This window comes from Coregonus lavaretus, assembly GCF_964263955.1.
Source record: "Coregonus lavaretus genome assembly, chromosome: 2".
NCBI lineage: Eukaryota > Metazoa > Chordata > Actinopteri > Salmoniformes > Salmonidae > Coregonus > Coregonus lavaretus.
Window position 1 is genome coordinate 36,085,401 of NC_139989.1, and position 24,090 is coordinate 36,109,490.

General features: G+C 42.6%; 1 protein-coding gene across 1 annotated transcript; it reads right to left on the reverse strand.

The window, feature by feature from the left end:
- Window positions 1-69: 69 nt before the first annotated feature.
- On the reverse strand, window positions 70-19,647 carry LOC311146939 (oxysterol-binding protein-related protein 7-like; the record flags this gene model as incomplete). Its single annotated transcript, XM_084183554.1, has 21 exons — window positions 70-1,195; window positions 1,493-1,615; window positions 1,967-2,093; window positions 2,358-2,508; window positions 2,690-2,834; window positions 3,130-3,272; window positions 3,401-3,538; window positions 9,666-9,955; window positions 12,214-12,246; window positions 12,862-13,057; window positions 13,325-13,426; window positions 14,286-14,419; window positions 14,668-14,830; window positions 17,079-17,180; window positions 17,353-17,474; window positions 17,617-17,749; window positions 17,943-18,125; window positions 18,579-18,692; window positions 18,864-18,917; window positions 19,205-19,345; window positions 19,507-19,647. 21 exons carry the CDS (start codon window positions 19,645-19,647, stop codon window positions 1,084-1,086), a joined length of 2,847 nt encoding a protein of 948 aa, XP_084039680.1. The 3' UTR covers window positions 70-1,083.
- Between the last annotated feature and the right edge of the window lie 4,443 nt (window positions 19,648-24,090).

A 24,090-nucleotide genomic window follows, 5' to 3' on the forward strand; every position in this document is an offset into this window, starting at 1 on the left:
GTTAAACAACTGCTTACAATAGCTGTGATACTCATTGCAGTGTCAAAGAAAAACAATCATTTTTTTGTTCAGTATTTATTTGAAAATGGACTAGAACACAATTAATTTTGGATGATTCCCGCTATAGCCCTCCAACTGTTTTTACACTGAAATGTAACAATGGTTCTCTTTTCCTCAAAACCCCCTGTTGAAACAGCCATAAAAATACTTCATAGTATCAACCTAAATCAAGGTTGAAAAGATAACGATCAATAGCATTAAACTCACTCTAGATAAAGAAATACAATAAAAAAAACTAGAAGGGAAGCAGTGAAAGGGCTAGTGCTAAATAGATCCCTGTTCTCTTTAAAACAGGTGAGGGAGGAGGATGTGAGCCATTCAGTGACTCATACCAATGTGTCATTTAAAACAAGTCCAAAGATGTACAGTACAACTCGACATGACAACTAAATATACAAAAACACAGTAAGGCCCATCGAGAGGGCATGAGGTAGCCCTTCTTACCCATAAAACCCAATTAATCCACAGCAGTCTTATAAACAATCCCCTGCCCGGTTAGTTCCCCTTTATAGAGTGAGCATTTGATATCACAAATTGACTGAAACACATTTGCATATAGACCTAAAAAGTAAATAAGTAAAAGTGTTTAAATATATATATTAAAATTGACAAAAGCATCATGCATTTCTATAACATTCAAAACGCTATGTTGGATCTCAGACCACTAATGCAGTAAACTTGGCAGTTAAAAATGCATGAACCAACTTAAATCTGGTTATTTTCAAGGCAGTTTACATTTGCGGACACCAGAGCGGTTACTGGTGTGTGGAGGATCAGCATCAATGTGGGAACATCAAAGACTTGAAGGAAAAGATCCAAAGCGGTCCTCATCTACTCGATGTTGACATGTCCTCTCTCCATGGCAGACAGTCACCCTGGAATGATTCATCCATGCAGCCAAAACTCCCTTCCCACCTCTCCTATTCCCTCTCAGTGGAACTTTAGTATCTGCATCCAGTAGAGTCATTGGGCTGTAATAGTCTATGATGAAGCCAAAATGACAGGAGGCTCTGCCAGGTCTACTCAACACCACAGATCCAAGTTCTCAGTGTTGGCGAAGCCTGGTTGCTCGCGGATCTTCCAGTAGGTTCCGTTGCTCAGCCAGATCTCATTCCCTGCCGCATCCATCTCTTTCCTGAAGGAGGGAAGAGTATTTACTTTCTAGTGCAAGTTAACCTTTAAAAAAAGGGCATCAATAGAGGCCTTCAAGGAAGCACAGACACTGCATGAATACACGTCATGTCAGTGGTCACCAACTCAAGTCCTGGAAAAGCTACAGGTGCAGGCTTTTATTCCAACCCTGTCCTAACACACCCGATTCAGCTAATCATAAAGACCCTGAGTAGCAGGGTTGGTGACCACTACCTTGCCATTTCTACAATAAATGCTCTTTGATTGCGTAAGGCAGGAAGGGATGGTTGGTGAGACTCACCTGAAGAAACGAGGCACGTGCTCCTCTCCCTTCTTGGCCAGCTCCTTTCGTCGGTCCCTCTGTTTCTGCTCTACTTCCTCCTTCTTTCTGTCAGCCCCAGCTACATCTCCCTCCTCCAGGATCCTATGGGGAAAGAATACTGGAGAGATAAGAGATTCAGCTACACTCTGCATGAGAGCTTCAAATGTGTTAACAGGGTCAATTGTGTGTACAGTACCATCTCACACAACTACATTGGATGTGGCGTCACATCAATGCAGAACACAGCTCTCTGGCATTTGAGGAAGTTAATGTTACTGAATGATACCACCTACATGACCTACTGTACAGGACCCAGAGTTTTTCCTGGTTACATCACATGTTCAAGAAATACTCCTAGCCCTACTTACAATGCATTTGACAAATCTAATTATGTGTACATGGCTAAACATCCTCTATGTATGCATTACTGAGCAGGCTGAACGGTGGTCTCACCTCTGGTCTGGCCTATAGCGAGTGTCTGAGGGAGGCAGGACCTTCTTCAGTTCAGGAGTAAGCTCATTGAGCTCCCTGGCGTAGCGACCGAAGCCGTAGTACTGGAAGTGGTCATCAGGCTGAGTGTCTGGAGATGGGAGAAACAGGGTACTGTATGAGGCCATTGTGCTGGTACTATAGAGTGGATTACGGACTCATGGATTGAGGAAAACATAATAATCTTGCAAGATTATCACAAGATATAAATAATATGGATTAGGGAAAATATAATAGGCACAATGGTGTTGATTACACAATTTTATAGGATAAACTATAATATTGAGATCGTATTAGAGATTAGGATTATCGTACATAGCGGATAAGAGATTATTCAAGTAATAGCAGTACTCACTGGGCTTCCAGATGCACTGTGGGTTAGGCAGGGTATCACAGAAGATGCCCTCGTGCCACAGCCCACCGAAACGGTGGACCACCTCTCCCGCTCGGTTCAGAACCTGGCCCTGCACCTCGTTCTTACTGGTGTCGGAGGTCCAGTAGCGGGACTGCAGGAGAGAGAAAGGGGGACGTGTCAATGGCAACTTAGTAGGTACTTCCATATGTAAAGCTTTGAAGATTTCACAAAATGTCTAGACCCCATTCAGACAGTTTAGCGTTTATTTGATGCATTATGGGTCACCCTTCAATAAAGCTTTATGTTCTGTGGGCACCGGGCAGGGGTTTCACCTTGACAAAGGAGATCTTGCAGGTGCAGATGTCACTCTTGGTGTTTCTGATGGTCACCTCTCCGTAGTGCTCCAGCCACCTCTGCTGACTCAGGACGTTGTGGACGCAGGTCACCGCCTTGTTCCACTCATAGTGATCTCCATACCTAGAAGGTGGAGGGAGAGAAAAAAAACATGGGATTAGTACAACTGGATGGAGACGTGCACTCTTGAAATTAATGGACACTGGAGTCGGTTTCAATACTATGAACCTTTCATTGAATAGCACACAGTAAATTATACTTTCAAACATGTTACAGCTAGTAGAGCTCATTTGGCAAGCTAATGCCTTTTCAAATCAGCTCAATCAAAACACTGTCCTTAAGCTTGCACTTTGAACAACGGATCACGTTCCTTCTTTATTTGGTCAAATAATCATAATGGAATTAGCATAACACTCACTTTGGCAACTTGACATTCACTGGACCAGAGGAGATGATCTCCAAAGACTTTCCCCAGAACTTGTTCTTCCATCGCTGGTCTTGCCAGAAGGTGAAGTTCTCAGACTCGGCGTGCACGGCAGAGCAGGGCGGGTGGTGGCTGACCTGGGAACAGAAAGAAACCATTAAATAACAGAATCTTCAGTGGAAGTCACCCTGGAGCAGTTTTAGGGGTTACTTGCTTTGTAGATGGTATCTAGGATGATTCTGGGTCAGGATTATTCAAGTCCTACCTGCTCAGCGACGTAGCGGAAGCCACGTTCCTTGCGGTGGCTCTCGTAAGTCTCTCCCAGCACGGGGTTGAAGGGCTTGTAGCGGTTCCGCCAGGTGGCCCAGGCATAGCCGGAGATAGAGAAAACTCCAATGTATAGCTTCATGAAAAATAAGGGATGGGAAAGTGGATGAGTGAGATTACACCCATCAACAATATCAAATGGCACCGGAAGCAAACTGCTACCCCAAAATCGACAAAAGGCTTACTATATGTAAGAACCATGATATACAGTATTTTACATGCTAACTCTGAAACTTACATTGACATTCATTGTTTGTAGTTTATTTTGCACCGATTCTCTTGCACTGGCTCTAATGCACACTCAGACTCTACCCACACACAACAGACTTTCACATACGCTGCTGCATGCATGCATATTTGATTTTTTTTTTCCCCGCTGGATTAATTTTAATCACTGGACTTTGATCACCGGATATTCGGCCAGTCAGCACTGCGCGTTATCGACCCAGAACATATCAGTTTTTCCGCAGGAATCACTGGACCTTTAACTCCGGATTCTTCGCTACCAGCTGGCTACAACAAAACGGACGTAGCACACGCTAGCCGTGGCCTCTTACTCACTAGCACTTCACCACCGGACCTTATGATAACTCAGCTATACAGCTGATATCTGCTGGACTGTTCCTTTTTACGGTACTACATCCTGTTTACGTTTAGCCTCAGCCCAAACATGGTTAGTTTATTGTTGTTTCGGTTATTTCTAATTGTACTATATCACTGTAGACCCCCCAGCCTAGCTAAACCTGCCTTAGTTAGCTCCTTCGTCCCTCCACCCATACACTCAGAGACCGATTCAATTGATGCCTCTAGAGATACTATCTCTTTCAGTGTTACCCAACGCTTAGGTTTACCTCCACTTTACTCATATCCTTCCATATCCTTGTCTGTACATAATGCCCTGAATCTTTTCTATAACACCCGGAAATCTGCCCCCTTTATTCTATGTACCCAACGCACTAGAAGACCAGTTCTTAAAGCCTTTAGCCGTATCCTTATTCTAGTCCTCCTCTGTTCCTCTGGTGATGTAGAGGCTAACCCAGGCCCTGTAGCCCCCAGTATCACTCCTACTCCCCAGGAGCTATCATTTGTTGACTTCTGTAATCGCAAAAGTCTTGGTTTCTTGCATATAAATATCAGAAGTCTACTTCCTAAGTTTGAGTTATGCACTGCGTTAGCACACTCTGCCAACCCTGATGTTCTAGCAGTGTCTGAATCCTGGCTCAGGAAGGCCACCAAAAATTCTGAAATTTCCATCCCCAACTATAACATTTTCCGTCTAGATAAAACTGCCAAAGGGGATGGAGTTGCAATCTACTGTAGAGATAGCCTGCAGAGCTCCATCATACTATCCAGGTCTGTGCCCAAACAGTTTGAGCTTCTACTTCTAAAAATCCACCTTTCCAGAAATAAGTCTCTCACTGTTGCCGCTTGCTACAGACCCCCCTCAGCCCCCAGCTGTGCCCTGGACACCATATGTGAATTGATTGCCCCCCATTTATCCTCTGAGTTTGTACTGCTTGGTGACCTAAATTGGGATATGCTTAATACCCCAGCCATCCTACAATCCAAGCTAGATGCCCTCAACCTCACGCAAATTATCAACGAACCTACCAGGTACAACCCTAAATCCTTAAACATGGGTACCCTCATAGATATCATCCTGACTAACATACCCTCTAAATACACCTCAGCTGTCTTCAACCAGGATCTCAGCGATCACTGCCTTATTGCCTGCGTCCGTAACGGGTCCGCGGTCAAACAACCACCCCTCATCACTGTCAAACGCTCCCTAAAACACTTTAGCGAGGAGGCCTTCCTAATTGACCTGGCCCAGGTATCCTGGATGGATATAGATCTCATTCCGTCAGTAGAGGATGCCTGGTTGTTCCTTAAAAGTAATTTCCTCTCAATCTTAAATAAACATGCCCCATTCAAAAAATACAGAACTAAGAACCGATATAGCCCCTGGTTCTCCTCAGACTTGACTGCCCTTGACCAGCACAAAAACATCCTGTGGCGTACAGCATTAGCATCAAATAGCCCCCGCGATATGCAACTTTTCAGGGAAGTTAGGAACCAATATACACAAGCAGTCAGGAAAGCAAAGGCTAACTTTTTCAAACAGAAATTTGCATCCTGTAGCACTAACTCCAAAAAGTTTTGGGACACTGTAAAGTCCATGGAGAATAAGAGCACTTCCTCCCAGCTGCCCACTGCACTGAGGCTAGGAAACACTATCACCACCGATAAATCTACAATAATCGAGAATTTCAACAAGCATTTTGCTACAGCTGGCCATGCTTTCCATCTGGCTACCACTAACCCGGCCACCAACTCTGCACCCTCTGCTGCAACTTGCCCATGCCCCCCCCGCTTCTCCTTCACACAAATTCAGACAGCTGATGTTTTGAAAGCGCTGCAAAATCTGGACCCCTACAAATCAGCCGGGCTAGACAATCTGGACCCTTTCTTCCTAAAACTAGCCGCCGAAATTGTTGCAACCCCTATTACTAGTCTGTTCAACCTCTCTTTCATAACGTCTGAGATCCCCAGAGATTGGAAAGCTGCCGCGGTCATCCCCCTCTTCAAAGGGGGTGACACTCTAGATCCAAACTGCTACAGACCTATATCCATCCTGCCCTGCCTTTCGAAAGTATTCGAAAGCCAAGTTAATAAACAGATCATCGACCATTTCGAATACCACCGTACCTTCTCCGCTATGCAATCCGGTTTCCGAGCTGGTCACGGGTGCACTTCAGCCACACTCAAGGTCCTAAACGATATTATAACCGCGATTGATAATAGACAGTACTGTGCAGCCGTCTTCATCGACCTGGCCAAGGCTTTCGACTCTGTCAACCACCGCATTCTTATTGGCAGACTAAATAGCCTTGGTTTCTCAAATGACTGCCTCGCCTGGTTCACCAACTACTTCTCAGATAGAGTTCAGTGTGTCAAGTCGGAGGGCCTGTTGTCTGGACCTATGGCAGTCTCTATGGGGGTGCCACAGGGTTCAATTCTTGGGCCGACTCTTTTCTCCGTGTATATCAATGATGTCGCTCTTGCTGCTGGTGACTCTCAGATCCACCTCTACGCAGACGACACCATTTTGTATACATCTGGCCCTTCATTGGACACTGTGTTAACAAACCTCCAAACGAGCTTCAATGCCATACAACAATCCTTCAGTAGCCTTCAACTGCTCTTAAACACTAGTAAAACTAAATGCATGCTTTTCAATCGAACGCTGCCAGCACCCGCCCACCCGACTAGAATCACCACTCTCGACGGGTCTGACCTAGAGTATGTGGACAACTACAAATATCTAGGTGTCTGGTTAGACTGTAAACTCAACTTCCAGACTCACATAAAGAATCTCCAATCCAAAGTTAAATCTAGAATCGGCTTCCTATTTCGCAACAAAGCCTCCTTCACTCATGCTGCCAAACATGCCCTCGTAAAACTGACTATCCTACCGATCCTTGACTTCGGCGATGTCATTTATAAAATAGCCTCCAACACTCTACTCAGCAAATTGGATGTAGTCTATCACAGTGCCATCCGTTTTGTCTCCAAAGCCCCATACACTACCCACCACTGTGACCTGTACGCTCTTGTTGGCTGGTCCTCACTACATGTTCGTCGTCAAACCCACTGGCTCCAGGCCATCTATAAATCACTGCTAGGCAAATCCCCGCCTTATCTTAGCTCATTAGTCACCATAGCAGCACCCACCCGTAGTCTGCGCTCCAGCAGGTATATCTCACTGGTCATTCCCAAAGCCAACACCTCCTTTGGCCGCCATTCCTTCCAGTTCTCTGCTGCCAATGACTGGAACGAATTGCAAAAATCTCTGAAGCTGGAGACTCTTATCTCCCTCAATAACTTTAAGCATCAGTTGTCAGAGCACCTTACCGATCACTGCACCTGTACACAGCCCATCTGAAATTAGCCCACCCAACTACCTCATCCCTATATTGTTATTTAATTTGCTCCTTTGCACCCCAGTATCTCTATTTGCACATAATCTCTTGCACATCTAGCATTCCAGTGTTAATACTATTGTAATTATTCTGCACTATAGCCTATTTATTGCCTTACCTCCATAACTTGCTACATTTGCACACACTGTATATATATTTTCTGTTGTATTTCTGACTTTATGTTTTTTTTTTACCCCATATGTAACTCTGTGTTGTTTTTGTTGCACTACTTTGCTTTGTCTTGGCCAGGTCGCAGTTGTAAATGAGAACCTGTTCTCAACTGGCTTACCTGGTTAAATAAAGGTGAAAAAATAAATAAAAAATAATAATAATATACAGTGGGGAGAACAAGTATTTGATACACTGCCGATTTTGCAGGTTTTCCTACTTACAAAGCATGTAGAGTTCTGTAATATTTATCATAGGTACACTTCTACTGTGAGAGACAGAATCTAAAACAAAAATCCAGAAAATCACATTGTATGATTTTTAAGTAATTAATTTGCATTTTATTGCATGACATAAGTATTTGATCACCTACCAACCAGTAAGAATTCCGGCTCTCACAGACCTGTTCGTTTTTCTTTAAGAAGCCCTCCTGTTCTCCACTCATTACCTGTATTAACTGCACCCGTTTGAACTCATTACCTTTATAAAAGACACCTGTCCACACACTCAATCAAACAGACTCCAACCTCTCCACAATGGCCAAGACCAGAGAGATGTGTAAGGACATCAGGGATAAAATTGTAGACCTGCACAAGGCTGGGATGGGCTACAGGACAATAGGCAAGCAGCTTGGTGAGAAGGCAACAACTGTTGGCGCAATTATTCAAAAATGGAAGAAGTTCAAGATGACGGTCAATCACCCTCGGTCTGGGGCTCCATGCAAGATCTCACCTCGTGGGGCATCAATGATCATGAGGAAGTTGAGGGATCAGCCCAGAACTACACGGCAGGACCTGGTCAATGACCCGAAGAGAGCTGGGACCACAGTCTCAAAGAAAACAATTAGTAACACACTACGCCGTCATGGATTAAAATCCTGCAGTGCACGCAAGGTCCCCCTGCTCAAGCCAGCGCATGTCCAGGCCCGTCTGAAGTTTGCCAATGACCATCTGGATGATCCAGATGAGGAATGGGAGAAGGTCATGTGGTCTGATGAGACAAAAATAGAGCTTTTTGGTCTAAACTCCACTCGCCGTGTTTGGAGGAAGAAGAAGGATGAGTACAACCCCAAGAAGACCATCCCAACAGTGAAGCATAGAGGTGGAAACATCATTCTTTGGGGATGCTTTTCTGCAAAGGGGACAGGACGACTGCACCGTATTGAGGGGAGGATATATGGGGCCATGTATCGCGAGATCTTGGCCAACAACCTCCTTCCCTCAGTAAGAGCATTGAAGATGGGTTGTGGCTGGGTCTTCCAGCATGACAACGACCCAAAACACACAGCCAGGGCAACTAAGGAGTGGCTCCGTAAGAAGCATCTCAAGGTCCATGAGTGGCCTAGCCAGTCTCCAGACCTGAACCCAATAGAAAATCTTTGGATGGAGCTGAAAGTCCGTATTGCCCAGCGACAGCCCCGAAACCTGAAGGATATGGAGAAGGTCTGTATGGAGGAGTGGGCCAAAATCCCTGCTGAAGTGTGTGCAATCCTGTTCAAGACCTACACGAAACATATGATCTCTGTAATTGCAAACAAAGGTTTCTGTACCAAATATTAAGTTCTGCTTTTCTGATGTATCAAATACTTATGTCATGCAATAAAATGCAAATTAATTACTTAAAAATCATACAATGTGATTTTCTGGATTTTTGTAGATTCCGTCTCTCACAGTTGAAGTGTACCTATGATAAAAATGACAGACCTCTACATGCTTTGTAAGTAGGAAAACCTGCAAAATCGGCAGTGTATCAAATACTTGTTCTCCCCACTGTGTATGTGTATGTGTATGTGTTATATATATATATATATATATATATATATATAAATAAGCATTTCATGGTAAAGTCTACACCGGTTGTATCCGCCACGTGACCAATAACATTTGATTTGAGAAAGCAGACCTTGAGACCAAGACCGTTTTTCTGATTTCAACTATGCAATTCTACAGGCGTAACAATTCACTTGAAATCAGGACCAACACTGGTATTGCAGCACAAACCTATACTTGAGCTGCTTCTTTTTAAGGTCAGGCATGTGGCGGGCCGCCTTACCATCCTCTCGAAGGGGTCCTCTGTGAGGTTGGCGATGTCCAGAAGCTCAGAGTACTCCAGCTCTTCGCTTACCCTCTGCAGCAGGTTCAGAGGTTCGTTGAGGCCACAGGGCATGGACACTCGTGACAGGTCCTTGCCAATGTTGTTGTACAGGATGGTCATGATGCCAATGTGGCTGTTGTCGACACAGTTGGCGGGCAGGACGGTGCGGCGGCCTGTGTTGGTGGGCACGGTGCTGACCATGTCTGGGGCTCTGGACACGCTAGTGCGGTAGTTCAGGGTGGCAGAGGCTGCCAGGGGGAGAGGGCGTACGACAAAGGTTAGATGGAATTCTATGCATTTTCTATTAAATCTCACGTTTATTTTTTTACGATTACACCTGAGCACTTAGGGCAAAATCCCAACTTGAAAGCCTGAACTCACAAGAGCCATCCCTTAAAGGGAGGGTCAGATGAACTCGTGGATACCATTTTTATGTCTCTGCATTCAGTTTGAAAGAAGTTATCAAATCACGTTAGCGCAATGCCTGGAAGTCTATGGGAATAGCTAGTATGCTAGCTGTTCATGTAGACTTTGTCATTGCGCTAACACTAGTTAGAATTGGCTGGCAAAACTACAGGTAACTGCCAAAATAAAGGAAACACTTGAAGGTGAAGGATTCTGGCGGCTCTTATGGTGTGGGGTGCATTTTCCTGGCATGGTTTGGGTCCACTCAACACCTTAGAGGGCAAGGTAACAGCCAGTAAATACACAGCAATTCTGAGTTATCACCTTCAACCTATGGAAGCATTTCTATCCTGATGGGAGTGGCCTCTTCCAGGATGACAATGCCCTCATCCACAAGGTACGAGTGGTCACTGAATGGTTTGATGAGCATTAAAAACGATGTCTACCATCCGGGACACTCAAATTAGTATGTTATGTTTGGTATGGTTACATTTACATTTTAGTCATTTAGCAGACGCTCTTATCCAGCGCGACTTACAGTTAGTGAGTGCATACATTTTTCATACTGACCCCCCGTGGGAGTCGAACCCACAACCCTAGCGTTGCAAACGCCATGCTCTACCAACTGAGCTACTCAAAAGGTTGCGAGTTCAAATCTCATCACAAACAACTTTAGCATTTTAGCGACTTTAACTACTCCTAAACTTAACTTTAACCCCTAGCCTAGCTAACATTAGTCAGCAAGCTAACATTAGCCAGCTAAATAACGTTAGCCACCTAACTAGAAATCGTAACATCATACGTTTTTCTAATTCGTAACATGCCATACGAAATGGGGGATGGATTCCACAAATGAATACATACCATACGAAACGTAACATATCATACTAAATGGAGTGTCTTGGATTTACATACAGAATAATATGAAATGCTCTGACACCAGGTTGAATTGAACACTTATGGTAGATTTTGGAGCGGCACCTGAGACAGCGTTTTCTACCACAATTAACAAAACACCAAATTATGGAATTTCTTGTGGAAGAATGGTGTCACATCCCTCCAATAGAGTTCCAGACACTTGTAGAATCTATGCCAAGGCGCATTGAAGCAGTTCTGCCGGCTCGTGGTGGCCCAGCGCCCTATTAAGTTTTTTACTTTGGCAGTTAACTTCATACTGGACTCAGACAGAAAAATGGTATCCACAAGTTTATCTTAAGTAGATAAAAGGTCAACAACAGACATGTTGGATGATTGAATGTATACCACAGAGTGCCAATGTCTCTTGTTTCGCCCTGCAGCCACTTGGCTACCATTTGAGCAGGACTGCCCAACCCTGTTCCTGGAGAGCTACCGTCCTGTAGGTTTTTGCTCCAACCCTAATCTAGCACACCTGATTCTAATAATTAGCAGGTTGATAAGATGAATCAGGTTAGTAACACCTGGGGTTGGAGCGAAAACCTACAGGAGGGTAGCTCTCCAAGGACAGGGTTGGGTAACCCTGCATTAGAGGACCACAATGGAAACAAATCGTTTGACTCAGCAATCTTTGGTACATGCATTTGTTGCCTGGTGTGGTTTTTTTATGCATTTTAAATTGTCAAATCAAATCAAGGCTTCATTGCTAAAACGTCCCTTTAAAATGTCTGAAGGCCCAAAGCTGTCAAGTGAAGGACGATGGTGAAAGGGGAGGCTAAATTAAGTAAAGACATGACATTAGAGTCTCGATTTCTCCATCATCCAAATTATAATTGAATGTTAGATTGAGGTGGAGGGTATGAAGTTTAAATAATAAAATATCTATACAGATTAGACAACAATACATTTGTTAAAGTGGCACCAGTCCCACAAAACCCAAGAGACACCTCAGCAGGACAAAGAGGAACAAGATTAAGAGTCATTATAAAATCATAGTAATAGAATGAGTAGACTATTGGGATGTTTCTGGGTCAAATCAATATGGTTGCATGTACAACATTGAAAAATATACCTTTTTAAATAAATTATGCGCATCAATTAATTAAATGATCCATATGGGACTTCCAATATGGCCGCAATTCACCACCACTCCACCGATACTTCAGTTTGATCAGTCCCAAAATACCTTTTGTTTGCGGTTGGTCCGGTGATACTACCACTGCAGGCGAAGTGGAAGCTATATTCAGAAAACGTAATAAAATAACATTTGTACACAGATGACATATATACACCCAACGTTGGTGTCAGCCGAGTTTATAAGTATAACTACCTAGATAGAGCTGGGCGATATGGACAAAAATCCATATTACGATATAATTACTGAATTATCACGATAACGATAAATTGAACGACAAGTTAACACCATTAATGTGCACCAGTTACTTTTTTTAAATATTACCCTTAAAACTACTACTTTGAATGTTGTGGCCATCAATTGTCCTGTTAACAATAGCAGACATTTCATTTCAAACTACACATTCCTCTAGTAAAGGCTACTTATCGTTATAATCGATATCAGTAAAACGTCCTCGGTTCGGTCGGTATATCGTCCCAGCTTTACTAGATACTGCTGAATTTAAAACAAATCAAATGCATATTGTTATTTATTTTTCAAGACAAAACCTCAAATGGACCACATAGACCAAACTGCATTCTCAAGGTATATTAGGACTGCTCAAACAATATTATAGAAGACATCTTTAGTGCGTCCGTTCTAGTCATTCTACTTCTATGACCACATTTGAACAGTAATATCCAAAGAGTGGCCGCTCACCATGGACCTCGTCTGGCTCAGAGTTACTGGTGGTGGTGACGTCACTCAGCCCGGACTCATCAGACTCCTCTTCTCCGTTTTCTGAGGAGTTCTCACAGACGATGACATCTCTGGCGTCATAGTACTCGGCCATGGAGTCGGCCAGCGAGGGGGTGCGCTGCACAGAGTGACCTGTAGAGGGCGTCTTCTCAGCATTCTGAGGAGAGGGGGAAGAGGAAGATTATAGTTAACAGGAAGCATACAAAATGAACAATTCTTTCAAATGGATAAAAGTAATGTCAGTCATTTCTTACAAAAGAGAGTTAAGGAAGAAAACTGTGCTCATTTGATATAGAATCCCATGCATACAGGCACAAACACAGAAACAGAAAGACATACAGTACACAGCCAGACACGCAGAGACATTCAGAAAGAAGTGGCAGCCTGCCTCTTGTTGAGTGGGGGTTGGCAGCTTAAGACATACCTGGTCCTGACGCACAGTGCTGTAGGACTCCTTGGAACCCCCCGTGGAACCAGAGGAAAGGGACAGGGAATGAACTTTGGTCTGGCAAGACTGCACCTCCAGCTGGATACACAAAAGTGTGACTTATTAGTATACTGTAGAGAATTGTATGAAAAGCAAGCACAATATTAAGGTCATTTCCCATTTCTGAAACCTCCCATTGTCACATTATTTATCAACCTTGGTCCACATGCAAGTAAGTGGGACAAAATGTACAGTGTGAACATTTGGTGGAAGTTTTCCCTCTCGGATTTCCTCAGAACTCGGTCAGCTTTGTCAGTTCCATCCAGCACAAGACAATTTATGCAGCGTTCTATCCTAGTTCCGTTTTCATAGTAATTTGTTTAGTTCAAGAACATCGAGTAACTCGCATCAAATAGATTAGTTTGTGGGAGGTTTTAGTTGTTTCACCAAGAGAAATCTAACAATTTCCCTCTGTTTGAACAAGTGTCTTTACATTTGAAAATGATTTTGTTGTTGCATCCAGGCAGGCTCAAAACAGGGAAACAGGGAGGAGTGGTTCTGCCCCTGATGGGCACTACCTAGAGTACCTAGATGTCCCAACCCCAAACAGCCCAAACCAGTTCTGGCTGGTTTCACACACCTGAACAACAGCAGGCTGAGATGGGAATTTATTTTGGAAGGAGAGAGCGAGAGTGAAAAGAGGTGTGGCCCATAGAAACCTCTGCTGTGTGTGTTTAAAACAGAGACCACAGTGTTATTGACTAAATGTAAAATCAGCCCCGTCTATTGTTCGCTAGGTCTCTACCTGTTCTTCTTACTTCCAAAATAAAAACTAAAAGCAATGTAGGTCTCTCCTTTGGAGTCATTAACAAATCGGTTATGTTCTCAGTGTATAGTAGGATGTACGTTTCAGTGTGTGTGTGTATACGTGTGTCCGTGTCCAGGGCAGGCCTCTTACCTCAGCCAGTGTGCTGCACAGGGTGGCCAGTTGATTGGAGGTGGATAATCGTAGGTCTGGACCGGTCCAAGCCTGTCGGATCCGCTCACGTTCCAGCGCAAGCACCTCGTGGATGGACTTGAGAGACGCATGAACTGAGAAGATTACAGCAGACAAATGTCATTTTCATTTGATTTCATGTTTCATTCATCCATACCAACATAAATCCCTAAGTAACTAAAGTAAGTAAATTATTACTGGATTGCAGTGGTCTACATAGGTAATTTATGTTGCAGAATCAGCCTCATTATGCCAGATCGACACATGACATTCCTATGTGGGACGTTTTTAACCTTACACCCCATCGAATGAGCCCCCAAACCTTGTAACACCCCCCGCTTACCCCTATGGGACACAGCACAGATGTCCTGCTGGATCTTCTTGGCTTCAGGAGAGGTTATGAGAGGGTTGGAGAGCTGAGAGTACACATAGTCTGGGATGGACACCACCGAAGGGACTCCCACACTCAGGTGGTTGGATGATGTGCTCAGGTGGCTGGAGGTAAACTGAGGGAGGAGAGGGGGGAGGAAAGTAGGGGAGAGGAGGAAGAGGGGAAAGGATGTGTAGAGCCATTTTTTTCATCATGTTTGAGTGATGCACGCACATGCTAGCATCAAAAAGCCTTGTAGCTGTATCAGAATAGCTTTACATTGATGTCGGGACCTTGACAAACGTAATAGTGAGTGAGTGAGTGATGACTATGAACACAAGACTGATGGTTATAATTATGCTCAAAAAGTACATTATTCTCCTGTCTTTATCTAGCTCTATTTGTGATATTTTACCATGCCTGTTGCTAGCTCGCTAGGTAATCATTCCTCCGATGACATATGCCATGTTGTAGACGATAACCAACTAATTACAACAGGAAGTTGTCCTTCACTTCAATTTAAACAAGCCCCTTTGATGCCTAACTGTGCACGAAATGTTTCATGACGCGGCCGGGAAATGAGTTTATATAATTGTAGGTTACTAGCATTACTTTGTAGAATCTCCACAATCTCTATTGTTGAGTTAATGTTTTATTCTCGTCTTTATTTATAGCTGATGAGATGCGTTTTTCTATACTATAGTGCAACCATCAGGTTGTTTATTCAATGTGTCAATGTGTTTGTACTGGTCCCTAAACCATAAATGAAAATGAAAAATGAGAGGGGTCATGCAGGAACAGTGGGTGAAAGTGGAAGAGTTAGAGGATTCTGACACAGAAATGTCCAGAAAACTTTAATATCCAATGACTAATGTATTGTACAGCGGGTATCATAAGTATTGAGCTCCTTGGATTTCTTCACATTTTACTGTGTTACAAAGTGGGATTAAAATGGATTTAATTGTTGTTTTTTGTCAACGATTGACACAATACTCTAATGTCAAAGTGGAAGGACATCTTTTTTATTAATGAAAAATTAAACACTAATATACCTTGATTAGATAAGTCTTCACCTCCCGGAGTCGTTAGAAACAACTTTGGCAGAAATTACAGCTGTGGGTCTTCTTGAGTAAGTCTATATGAGCTTTGCATACCTGGATTGTGCAATATTTGCCCATTATTCTTTTCATAATTCTTCAAGCTCTGTCAAGGTGCTGGCGATCATGGCTAGACAGCCATTTAAATCTTACCATAGATTTATGTCAAAACTAACTTGGCCACTCAGGAGCATTTACGGTCTTCTTGGTAAGCAGTGTAGATTTGGCCTTGTGTTGCATGTTATTGTCCTGCTGAAAGGTGAATTCCTCTCCCAGTGTCTGGCATAAAGCAGACTGAAGCAGGTTTTCCTCCAAGTTGTTGCCTGCGTTTAGTTCCATCCCATTTAATTTTATCCTGAAAAACTCCGCAATATTTGCCAATGTCAAGCATACCCATACCATGATGCAGCCACAACCATGCTTGAAAATAAGGAGGCAGTTACTCAGTGATGTGTTGGATTTGATCCAAACATAAGGCTTTGCATTTAGGCCCAAAAGTATATTCCTTACTTTAGTATTCTGTATATTTATTTGTATTCATATTTTCCCTCTGTCATTTAGGTCATCATTGTAGAGTCACTACAATGTTGATTCATCCTCAGTTTTCTCCCATCACAGCCATAGAACTCCAGTCTAAATATTAACCAACATCCTCATGGAAACATCCCTGAGCAGTTTCCTTGCTGTCCTTCAGCTCAGTGCAGAAGGACGACTGCATCTTTGATGTGTCTAGGTGGTATAACGCATCATCCACAGCTTAATTATTAACTTGACAATGCTTAAAGATAAATTATATTCAATGTCTGATTTGTTATTGTTACCCATTTACCAATCACGGCCATTCTTTATGAGGCTTTCGAAAAAGCTCCCTGGTCTTTGTAGTTGAATCTGTGTTTGAAAGTCAGTACTTGACTGAGGGACCTTACATATGTTGCATGTATTGGGGACAGAGGAAAGGGGTAGTCATTCAAAAATCATGTCAACCCTTATTATTTCACATAGAGTGAGTCCATGTAACTTATGTGATTTGTTAAGCTACGTTTTACTCCTGAATTAATTTAGGCTGGCCTAAACAAAACAGGTGAATACTTATGCAATAACTATATTTTAGTCATTACATTTAATTAAATTTTTAAATTGTATGATTTTATTTTCACTTTGACAAGAGTATTTTGTGTACATCAATGACAAAAAAAAATCAAATTAAATCTATTTCAATCCCACTTTTTCATACAAAAAAAAAAAATAATAATAATGATACCAACTGTATAGGACATGAGAACATACCATGCCACGGGCTTCGACTCCGGACAGGGTGCGAGTGTGACCAAATATCTTGTTCGTAGTCTTCCTCTCCTTCTTGGCCTTGGGGATATTAAGTGTCAGATTCTGAAAGACAGGTAGAATAGATACATGCTCAGAATAAAGAACAGCCAACCACTAAATTAATATTCCAATGTCTCGCTCACCTCAGAATTACAGGTGTGACATTTTTTTCATAGAGAACTGACCATATACAGCATGTGCGGTTGTGGAGTAATGGTTAGGGTGGTGACCTTACCTGCATGTTGATTCGTCGCTCTAGGTCACTGTTGGAGATGGGTTGCTGGCCACTCTCCAGCCAATTGAGCCTCTGAATGAGCTGGGCCAACTCAGTCAAGTCAACCTGAGAACGAGCAAGCTCTGTGGGGGTCAAGGGTCAGAGAAGGTTATTAAGAAAGCTTTGGCGCGAAAGCTTGGCTCTGAAAGTAATTGGATATTCATTTAACGCTGAACTATGAAGTCATAGCCTTGATTCCCTAGCTTCACCATGGCAGTACCTTACCTTGGGAGCAAGTATCGGACTGGTGGGTCTGCTGGAGCCATGCAGCCACCTTGCCATTGACCCCTGGGGCTGCTGTGGGTGGAATGTCCATCTCAGCCTGGTAGACAGAGGCAGAGCTGGCGTAGTGAGGGTACTGGAACAACATGATTTGGGGACAGAGGGAAAGAGAAAGAAGAGTAGTCAACTGTCAGTCAAAGCCCATTTGTATAAAGTCCTCGTTCTATTCAGAATATAACAATCTATTTTGGTGACCAGAATGTATTTGGTGGTCTGCTACTTGCAGTGCTACAACATTGAGTCATGCCCCGGTTTCTCTGTTCACTCACCATGCCTGGCATTGCGGCTTGGTTTCTCTGGGCTAGACTGGCCATGGCTGGCAACAACGTGCTGTCGCCCATAGTGAGGGCATGGAGGACTCCGTGGTGGACGCTCAGGGCCTCGTTCTTCTTGAAGACACGATGGGCACACAGCTTGGTCAGCCATATGTAGAACAAGTCATTGCTCTTGGCCTAACAGGAGAGTGAATTTGACAATATTACATTAAAATGGGGAACAAATACAATATGCTACTTCTTATGGATTTAATGGCAGTGAAACTGATATAGATGGATAAGAAACAGATGTGAAAAGGAAACCGTTGAGTGTGAAAAACCCAGCAGCGTTGCAGTTCTTGACACAAACCTGTGCGCCTGGCACCTACTATCATACACCGTTCAAAGGCACTTACATATTTTGTCTTGCCCATTCACCCTCTGAATGGCACACATACACAATCCATGTCTCAGTTGTCTCAAGGCTTAAAAATCCTTAATTAACCCATCTCCTCCCCTTCACCGACACTGATTGAAGTGGATTTTAACAATTGACATCAATAAGGGATCATAGCTTTCACCTGGATTCACCTGGTCAGTCTATGTCATGGAAAGAGCAGGTGTTCTTAATGTTTTGTACACTCAGTGTACCTTGAGGTGGTATAAATAGTCTCCACCGTCCAGATCGATGCGCTTGGACTTCTTGTTGATGGACATGACAGCGAGGCTAACATCCAGGGAGCCATGGAGCTTTCCTCTTCGGATCTGACGAGTAGAACATTACAATGGATGAAAACCCCTCACTTTATTGTCAAATATGTATATAAACAAGCATTCCGTAGCCTATAACCTTTACAATATGGCGCTGACCGATTTCAGAAAGATTGTACTCGTTACTTGGATTTGTGTTTTTGGTAGTGTATTGTGAATACATACATCCTGCTGTGTCTTGGAGTACTTGAGGATCCCTTTGTCCAACAGGAAGTACCTCTGAAAGAAGAGAGAGAACCATATTAGACAGGGGTGTATTCATAAGTGCACACCAGTAGCAAAACATTGTGCAACATAAAAAAACAAACACTTTGCAATGAAAACAAGTTTATTTTTTGAGGGGTTCAGATTAGTTTGTGAAACCCTGGATTAGTCCCTTACAGCAGAGTTTCAGCCAATTACTTCCGTTTGGTTAATAGTGAATACACCACATGAAGTCAGAAGTGAACTAAATTGGCTTGCCAACTGCGCTTCAATTGGCTTGCCAAGTACAGCCTTCACATTACCTTGTGCCAGCCCTTCATAGGGTACTTCCTCCTCTTCATCAGGAAACCCTCACAGATACCAGGGATGCTCATGTCCAGCCCTGACCCGATCCCTGAACCCATGTCCATGTGGTCATCCAACACCTCCCAGTGCCTGGAGTTCTGTGGGCGTGGGTCCATAAATAACTTCATACTCACAAAGTGGGTTTCATGCATCCATCCATATACATATTCGTGGTGGTTATATACATCTTTGGTTGCACTATGGTGTAGAGAGGTGACCCATCAGATACAAAGACAGGCACACCCCACAACTCAGAAACTACCTGGCGGAAGTTGCGTGATGACCCAGCGCTGCCGTTCCTTGAGTGGCCGGCCTTGAATCCTCCAGCGGGAGACTTGTCCAGATTGCTCATCACTGATTGGCTGCTGTTGAGTGAGGGTGGGCACACCCAAGGGTCCATAATTACGATTGGACGAACAACGTCGCTAAAAGTAAGTCTGCTTTTCGGAAAGGTTCTCTCTCATTGGAGGAAACACAGCTCTGTGGAGACAAAGGAACAGTAATGTGAGGAGACATCAAAAAACGTGCCGCCATTTGACTGGTTTCACATTTGGCAGCTTCATAAGTTTGAACTGTCCCATTTTCAACCCTGAGCAATCAGATAAGTATAGACTTAAGGAGGAAGACTTCAATTCTTGACATTCAAGTGTCAGGAACACACTTCACGTGTGCTGCCCCTGCTGCAGTTTGCCATCGGATCACGAGAAGAACTTTCACATCATCCACCCCAACCCCCTCACAACGTTATAGTTGGCTTGGCCTTATAAAAAGACCATGGTGGACAAACCGGTAGTAGACAAGGTCCAAGAATACTGAACAAAGAATATGACAATGCAACATCCAAAATGATTCACAGATACTACTAGCAATTTTCAAACACACTAGTATTTTCAAAAACACGCTCATATTTATAATTTCAGTCAAAACTATATTTTCCTGAAAAAGCTTAAATTAGAGACCAAACCAGCAGCATGTGGGATTATCAAAAGTAGCAAACAGATACAACTCTACAGTAAAAAAAGACAAACGTTTATTTTAAAAAAGACCAATTTACATAATGATTGGATTTAACTACTAGTATTCCAGAGTTAACCTATTCCATGGAAGAATGTCTTCAGTCCCTTGATAGCATCCAACACAACAGTGACTACAGGAAAAGGAGGGCCGAACGCCCCCATTCACATCGACGGGGCTGTAGTGGAGCGGGTCGAGAGTTAAGTTCCTTAGTGTCCACATCACCAACAAACTATCATGGTCCAAAAACACCAAGACAGCCATGAAGAGGTCACGACAACACCTTTTCCCCCTCAGGAGACTGAAAAGATTTGGCATGGGTGCCCAGACCCTCAAAAAGTTATACAGCTGCACCATCGAGAGCATCCTGCCCGGTTGCATCACTGACTGGTATGGCAACAGCTCGGCATCCGACCACAAGGCGCCACAGAGGGTAGTGCGTATGGCCTAGTACATCACTGGGGCCTAGCTTCCTGCCATCCAGGACCTATATACCAGGCGGTGTCAGAGGAAGGCCAAAAAAATGGTCAAAGACTCCAGTCAGCAAAGTTAGACTGTTCTCTCTGCTACCTCACGGGAAGTGGTACCGGAGCGCAAAGTCTAGGTCCAAAAGGTTCCTTAACAGCTTCTACCCCCAAGCCATAAGACTGCTGAACAATTAATCAAACGGCCACCCGGAATATTTGCATTAACACCCCCCATTTTGTTTTTACACTGCTGCATTCGCTGTTTAAGTCTTATGGCAGAGTATACTTTTTTTTAAAGAATGTCTTCGGTTGGGTAATTGGTATTACCGAAAATAAATACTTTAAAAAAAACTTTGGGAGCCATGCCATTCTAAAAGAGGTTTATTCTACATGTAAGATTTATGGGGAGATTGTTTCATTTAATTAGACCTGCTTCCATGTTGCTGAGTAATGGGATGAAGTTATCTTTATATATTTGTTCATTTTATATCCTGAGATTTTAGTATTCCGAAGAAAAAAAAATGTACAGGGGGGGGGGGGGGGGGGCATTGAATTATCAATATTAGCTGAGTATATCAGGAGATCGTCGGCAAATAAGTTTTGTTTATATTTATGTTTCCCATTACCTGTTACGTTTGGGTCCTGTCTAATTCTTTCTGCAAGCAGTTCAATTGCCAGTGCAAACAGGAAGGTGGAAGAGAGGACATCCATGTCTCATGCCCCTTTCGAAGGCAATTTCTTCAGATAATATATTAGTGTATATTTTTGCTTTAGGATATTTATATAATATTTTTATGAAATTTATTATTTAAGCTGGAAAGTTTAACGCTTCCAAAGTTTTGAACAGAAAAGGCCACACAAGCCGGTCGAAAGCCTTTGGCATCAACAGCCAAAGTCTACTTTTTTTTGTTGTGTATTATATTGAAACATGTTCTTGTATTTGTTTGTGTCTATTTTCAAACCCTGTTTGATTAATATGTTAGCAAAATTCGGCATGACACGCTAACAAAAAATTCTGAACCGACACATCCATGCATAACTGACCAAATTATGAAACAAGTATTGTCATTTTTTTCGTAAAGTGAGTGTGGAAGAGGTGAGAGAATTATTGTTGTCTATTAACAATGACAAACCACCTGAGTCTGACAACTTGAATGGAAAATTACTGAGGATGATAGCAGACGATATTGCCACCTCTGGAATCTAAGCCAACAGGAAAGTGTGTGTACGCTGACGATTCATGTTCTCTTTTAAATCCACAACTTGAATCCCTCCACAGCCTCATATAGGATCTAGATACATTTTCTAACATCTCTTGATTACAACCAAATTATGATAAATGTAATATATTACATATTGGATCACTAAAATATACAATCTTTACATTACCATGTAGTTTACCAATAAAATGGTCTGATGGTGATGTGGATATACTCGTAATACATATCCCAAATGAAATAAATGATCTCACTCCAATACATTTTAATAGAACGTTAGCAAAAATAGATAAGATCTTGCTACCATGGAAAGGTAAATACCTGTCAATTTGTGGAAAAATCATCCTGATTAACTCTTTAGTATTATCCCATTTTACCTATTTGCTTATGGTCTTGCCTACGCCTAGCGAACAGTTTTTTGAATTATATGAGAAAAAAAATATTCCATTTGATTTGGAACGGCAAGCCAGACAAAATTAAACGGGCCGATTTATATAATGAATATGAATTCGGAGGACAGAAATGATTAAATATTAAAGCATTAGACCCATCAGTCATACAAAAGTTATACTTAAATCCGAACTGGTTCTCTGGCAAATTAGTAACATTGTCTCACCCAATGTTCAAGAATGGCCTTTTCCCCTTTATTCAGATTATAAACTAGCACTTTCAGTTATTTGAAAAGGAAATTTCCCAAATATCACTATTTCTAAAACAAGCCATAGAAAGTTGGTTGCAATTTCAATGCAAACCTCCAGAAACGACAGACCAAATAATGCAACAAATATTGTGGTTAAACTCAAATATACTGTTGAAGTCAGAAGTTTACATACACCTTAGCCAAATACATTTAAACTCAGTTTTTCACAATTCCTGACATTTAATCCTAGTAAAAATTCCCTGTTTTAGGTCAGTTAGGACCTCCACCTTATTTTAAGAATGTGAAATGTCAGAATAATAGTAGAGAGAATGATTTATTACTTTCATCATATTCCCAGTGGGTCAGAAGCTTACATACACTCAATTATTATTTGGTAGCATTGCCTTTAAATTGTTTAACTTGGGTGAAACGGTCGGGTAGCCTTCCACAAGCTTCCCACAAAGTTGGGTGAATTTTGGCCCATTCCTCCTGACAGAGCTGATGTAACGGAGTCAGGTTTGTAGGCCTGCTTGCTCGCACACGCTTTTTCAGTTCTGCCCACACATTTTATATAGGATTGAGGTCAGGGCTTTTTGATGGCCACTCCAATACCTTGACTTTGTTGTCCTTAAGCCATTTTGCCACAACTTTGGAAGTATGCTTGGGGTCATTGTCCATTTGGAAGACCCATTTGTGACCAAGCTTTAAAACTTACTGACTGATGTCTTGAGATGTTGCTTCAATATATCCACAATTTTCTTTCCTCATGATGCCATCTATTTTGTGAAGTGCACCAGTCCCTCCTGCAGCAAAGCACCCCCACAGCATGATGCTGCCACCCCTGTGCTTCACGGTTGGGATGGTGTTCTTTGGCTTACAAGCAACCCCCTTTTTCCTCCAAACATAACAATGGTCATTTTGGCCAGACAGTTCTAGTTTTGTTTCATCAGACCAGAGGACATTTCTCCAAAAAGTACGATCTTTGTCCCCACGTGCAGTTGCAAACCGTACTCTGAGTGACAACCAAATGAGATGCCTAGATTCAGGCTGGACATCAATAATGAAACTGTCAACTGTGATAGCTTTGCGCTGTTTGGGTAATGTAGTTGATGACTGCATGTTTAAGGACACAACTCTCAAAATGGAAGTAAGATTACCGACCTTGAAGCCATACGATAAACAGATCAGTTCTTAGAGAAAGGATTTTCTTGTTTAAGGTAGAACATTGAAGTTCACAGATGCCAAACTGAATTGAAGACAATCCTGAATGCTTTGTATTCAACGTCACCTGGCTGGGACCTCATCTCAGTTAGTCCTACAGGCTAAATAAAAAAATCACCCTTTATTGCCTAGCCTGGTGATGATGTAGATAGATTCCATTGATGGAACAAAGATAAGTTCCTGTTAGTTACAGACTTAATTTTGGCAGCTATATTAGATTTAGTCTTAAAATAACTTTTAGTCTTATTCACATTTTAGTAATTTAATCCTTTGTTCGTTTTAGT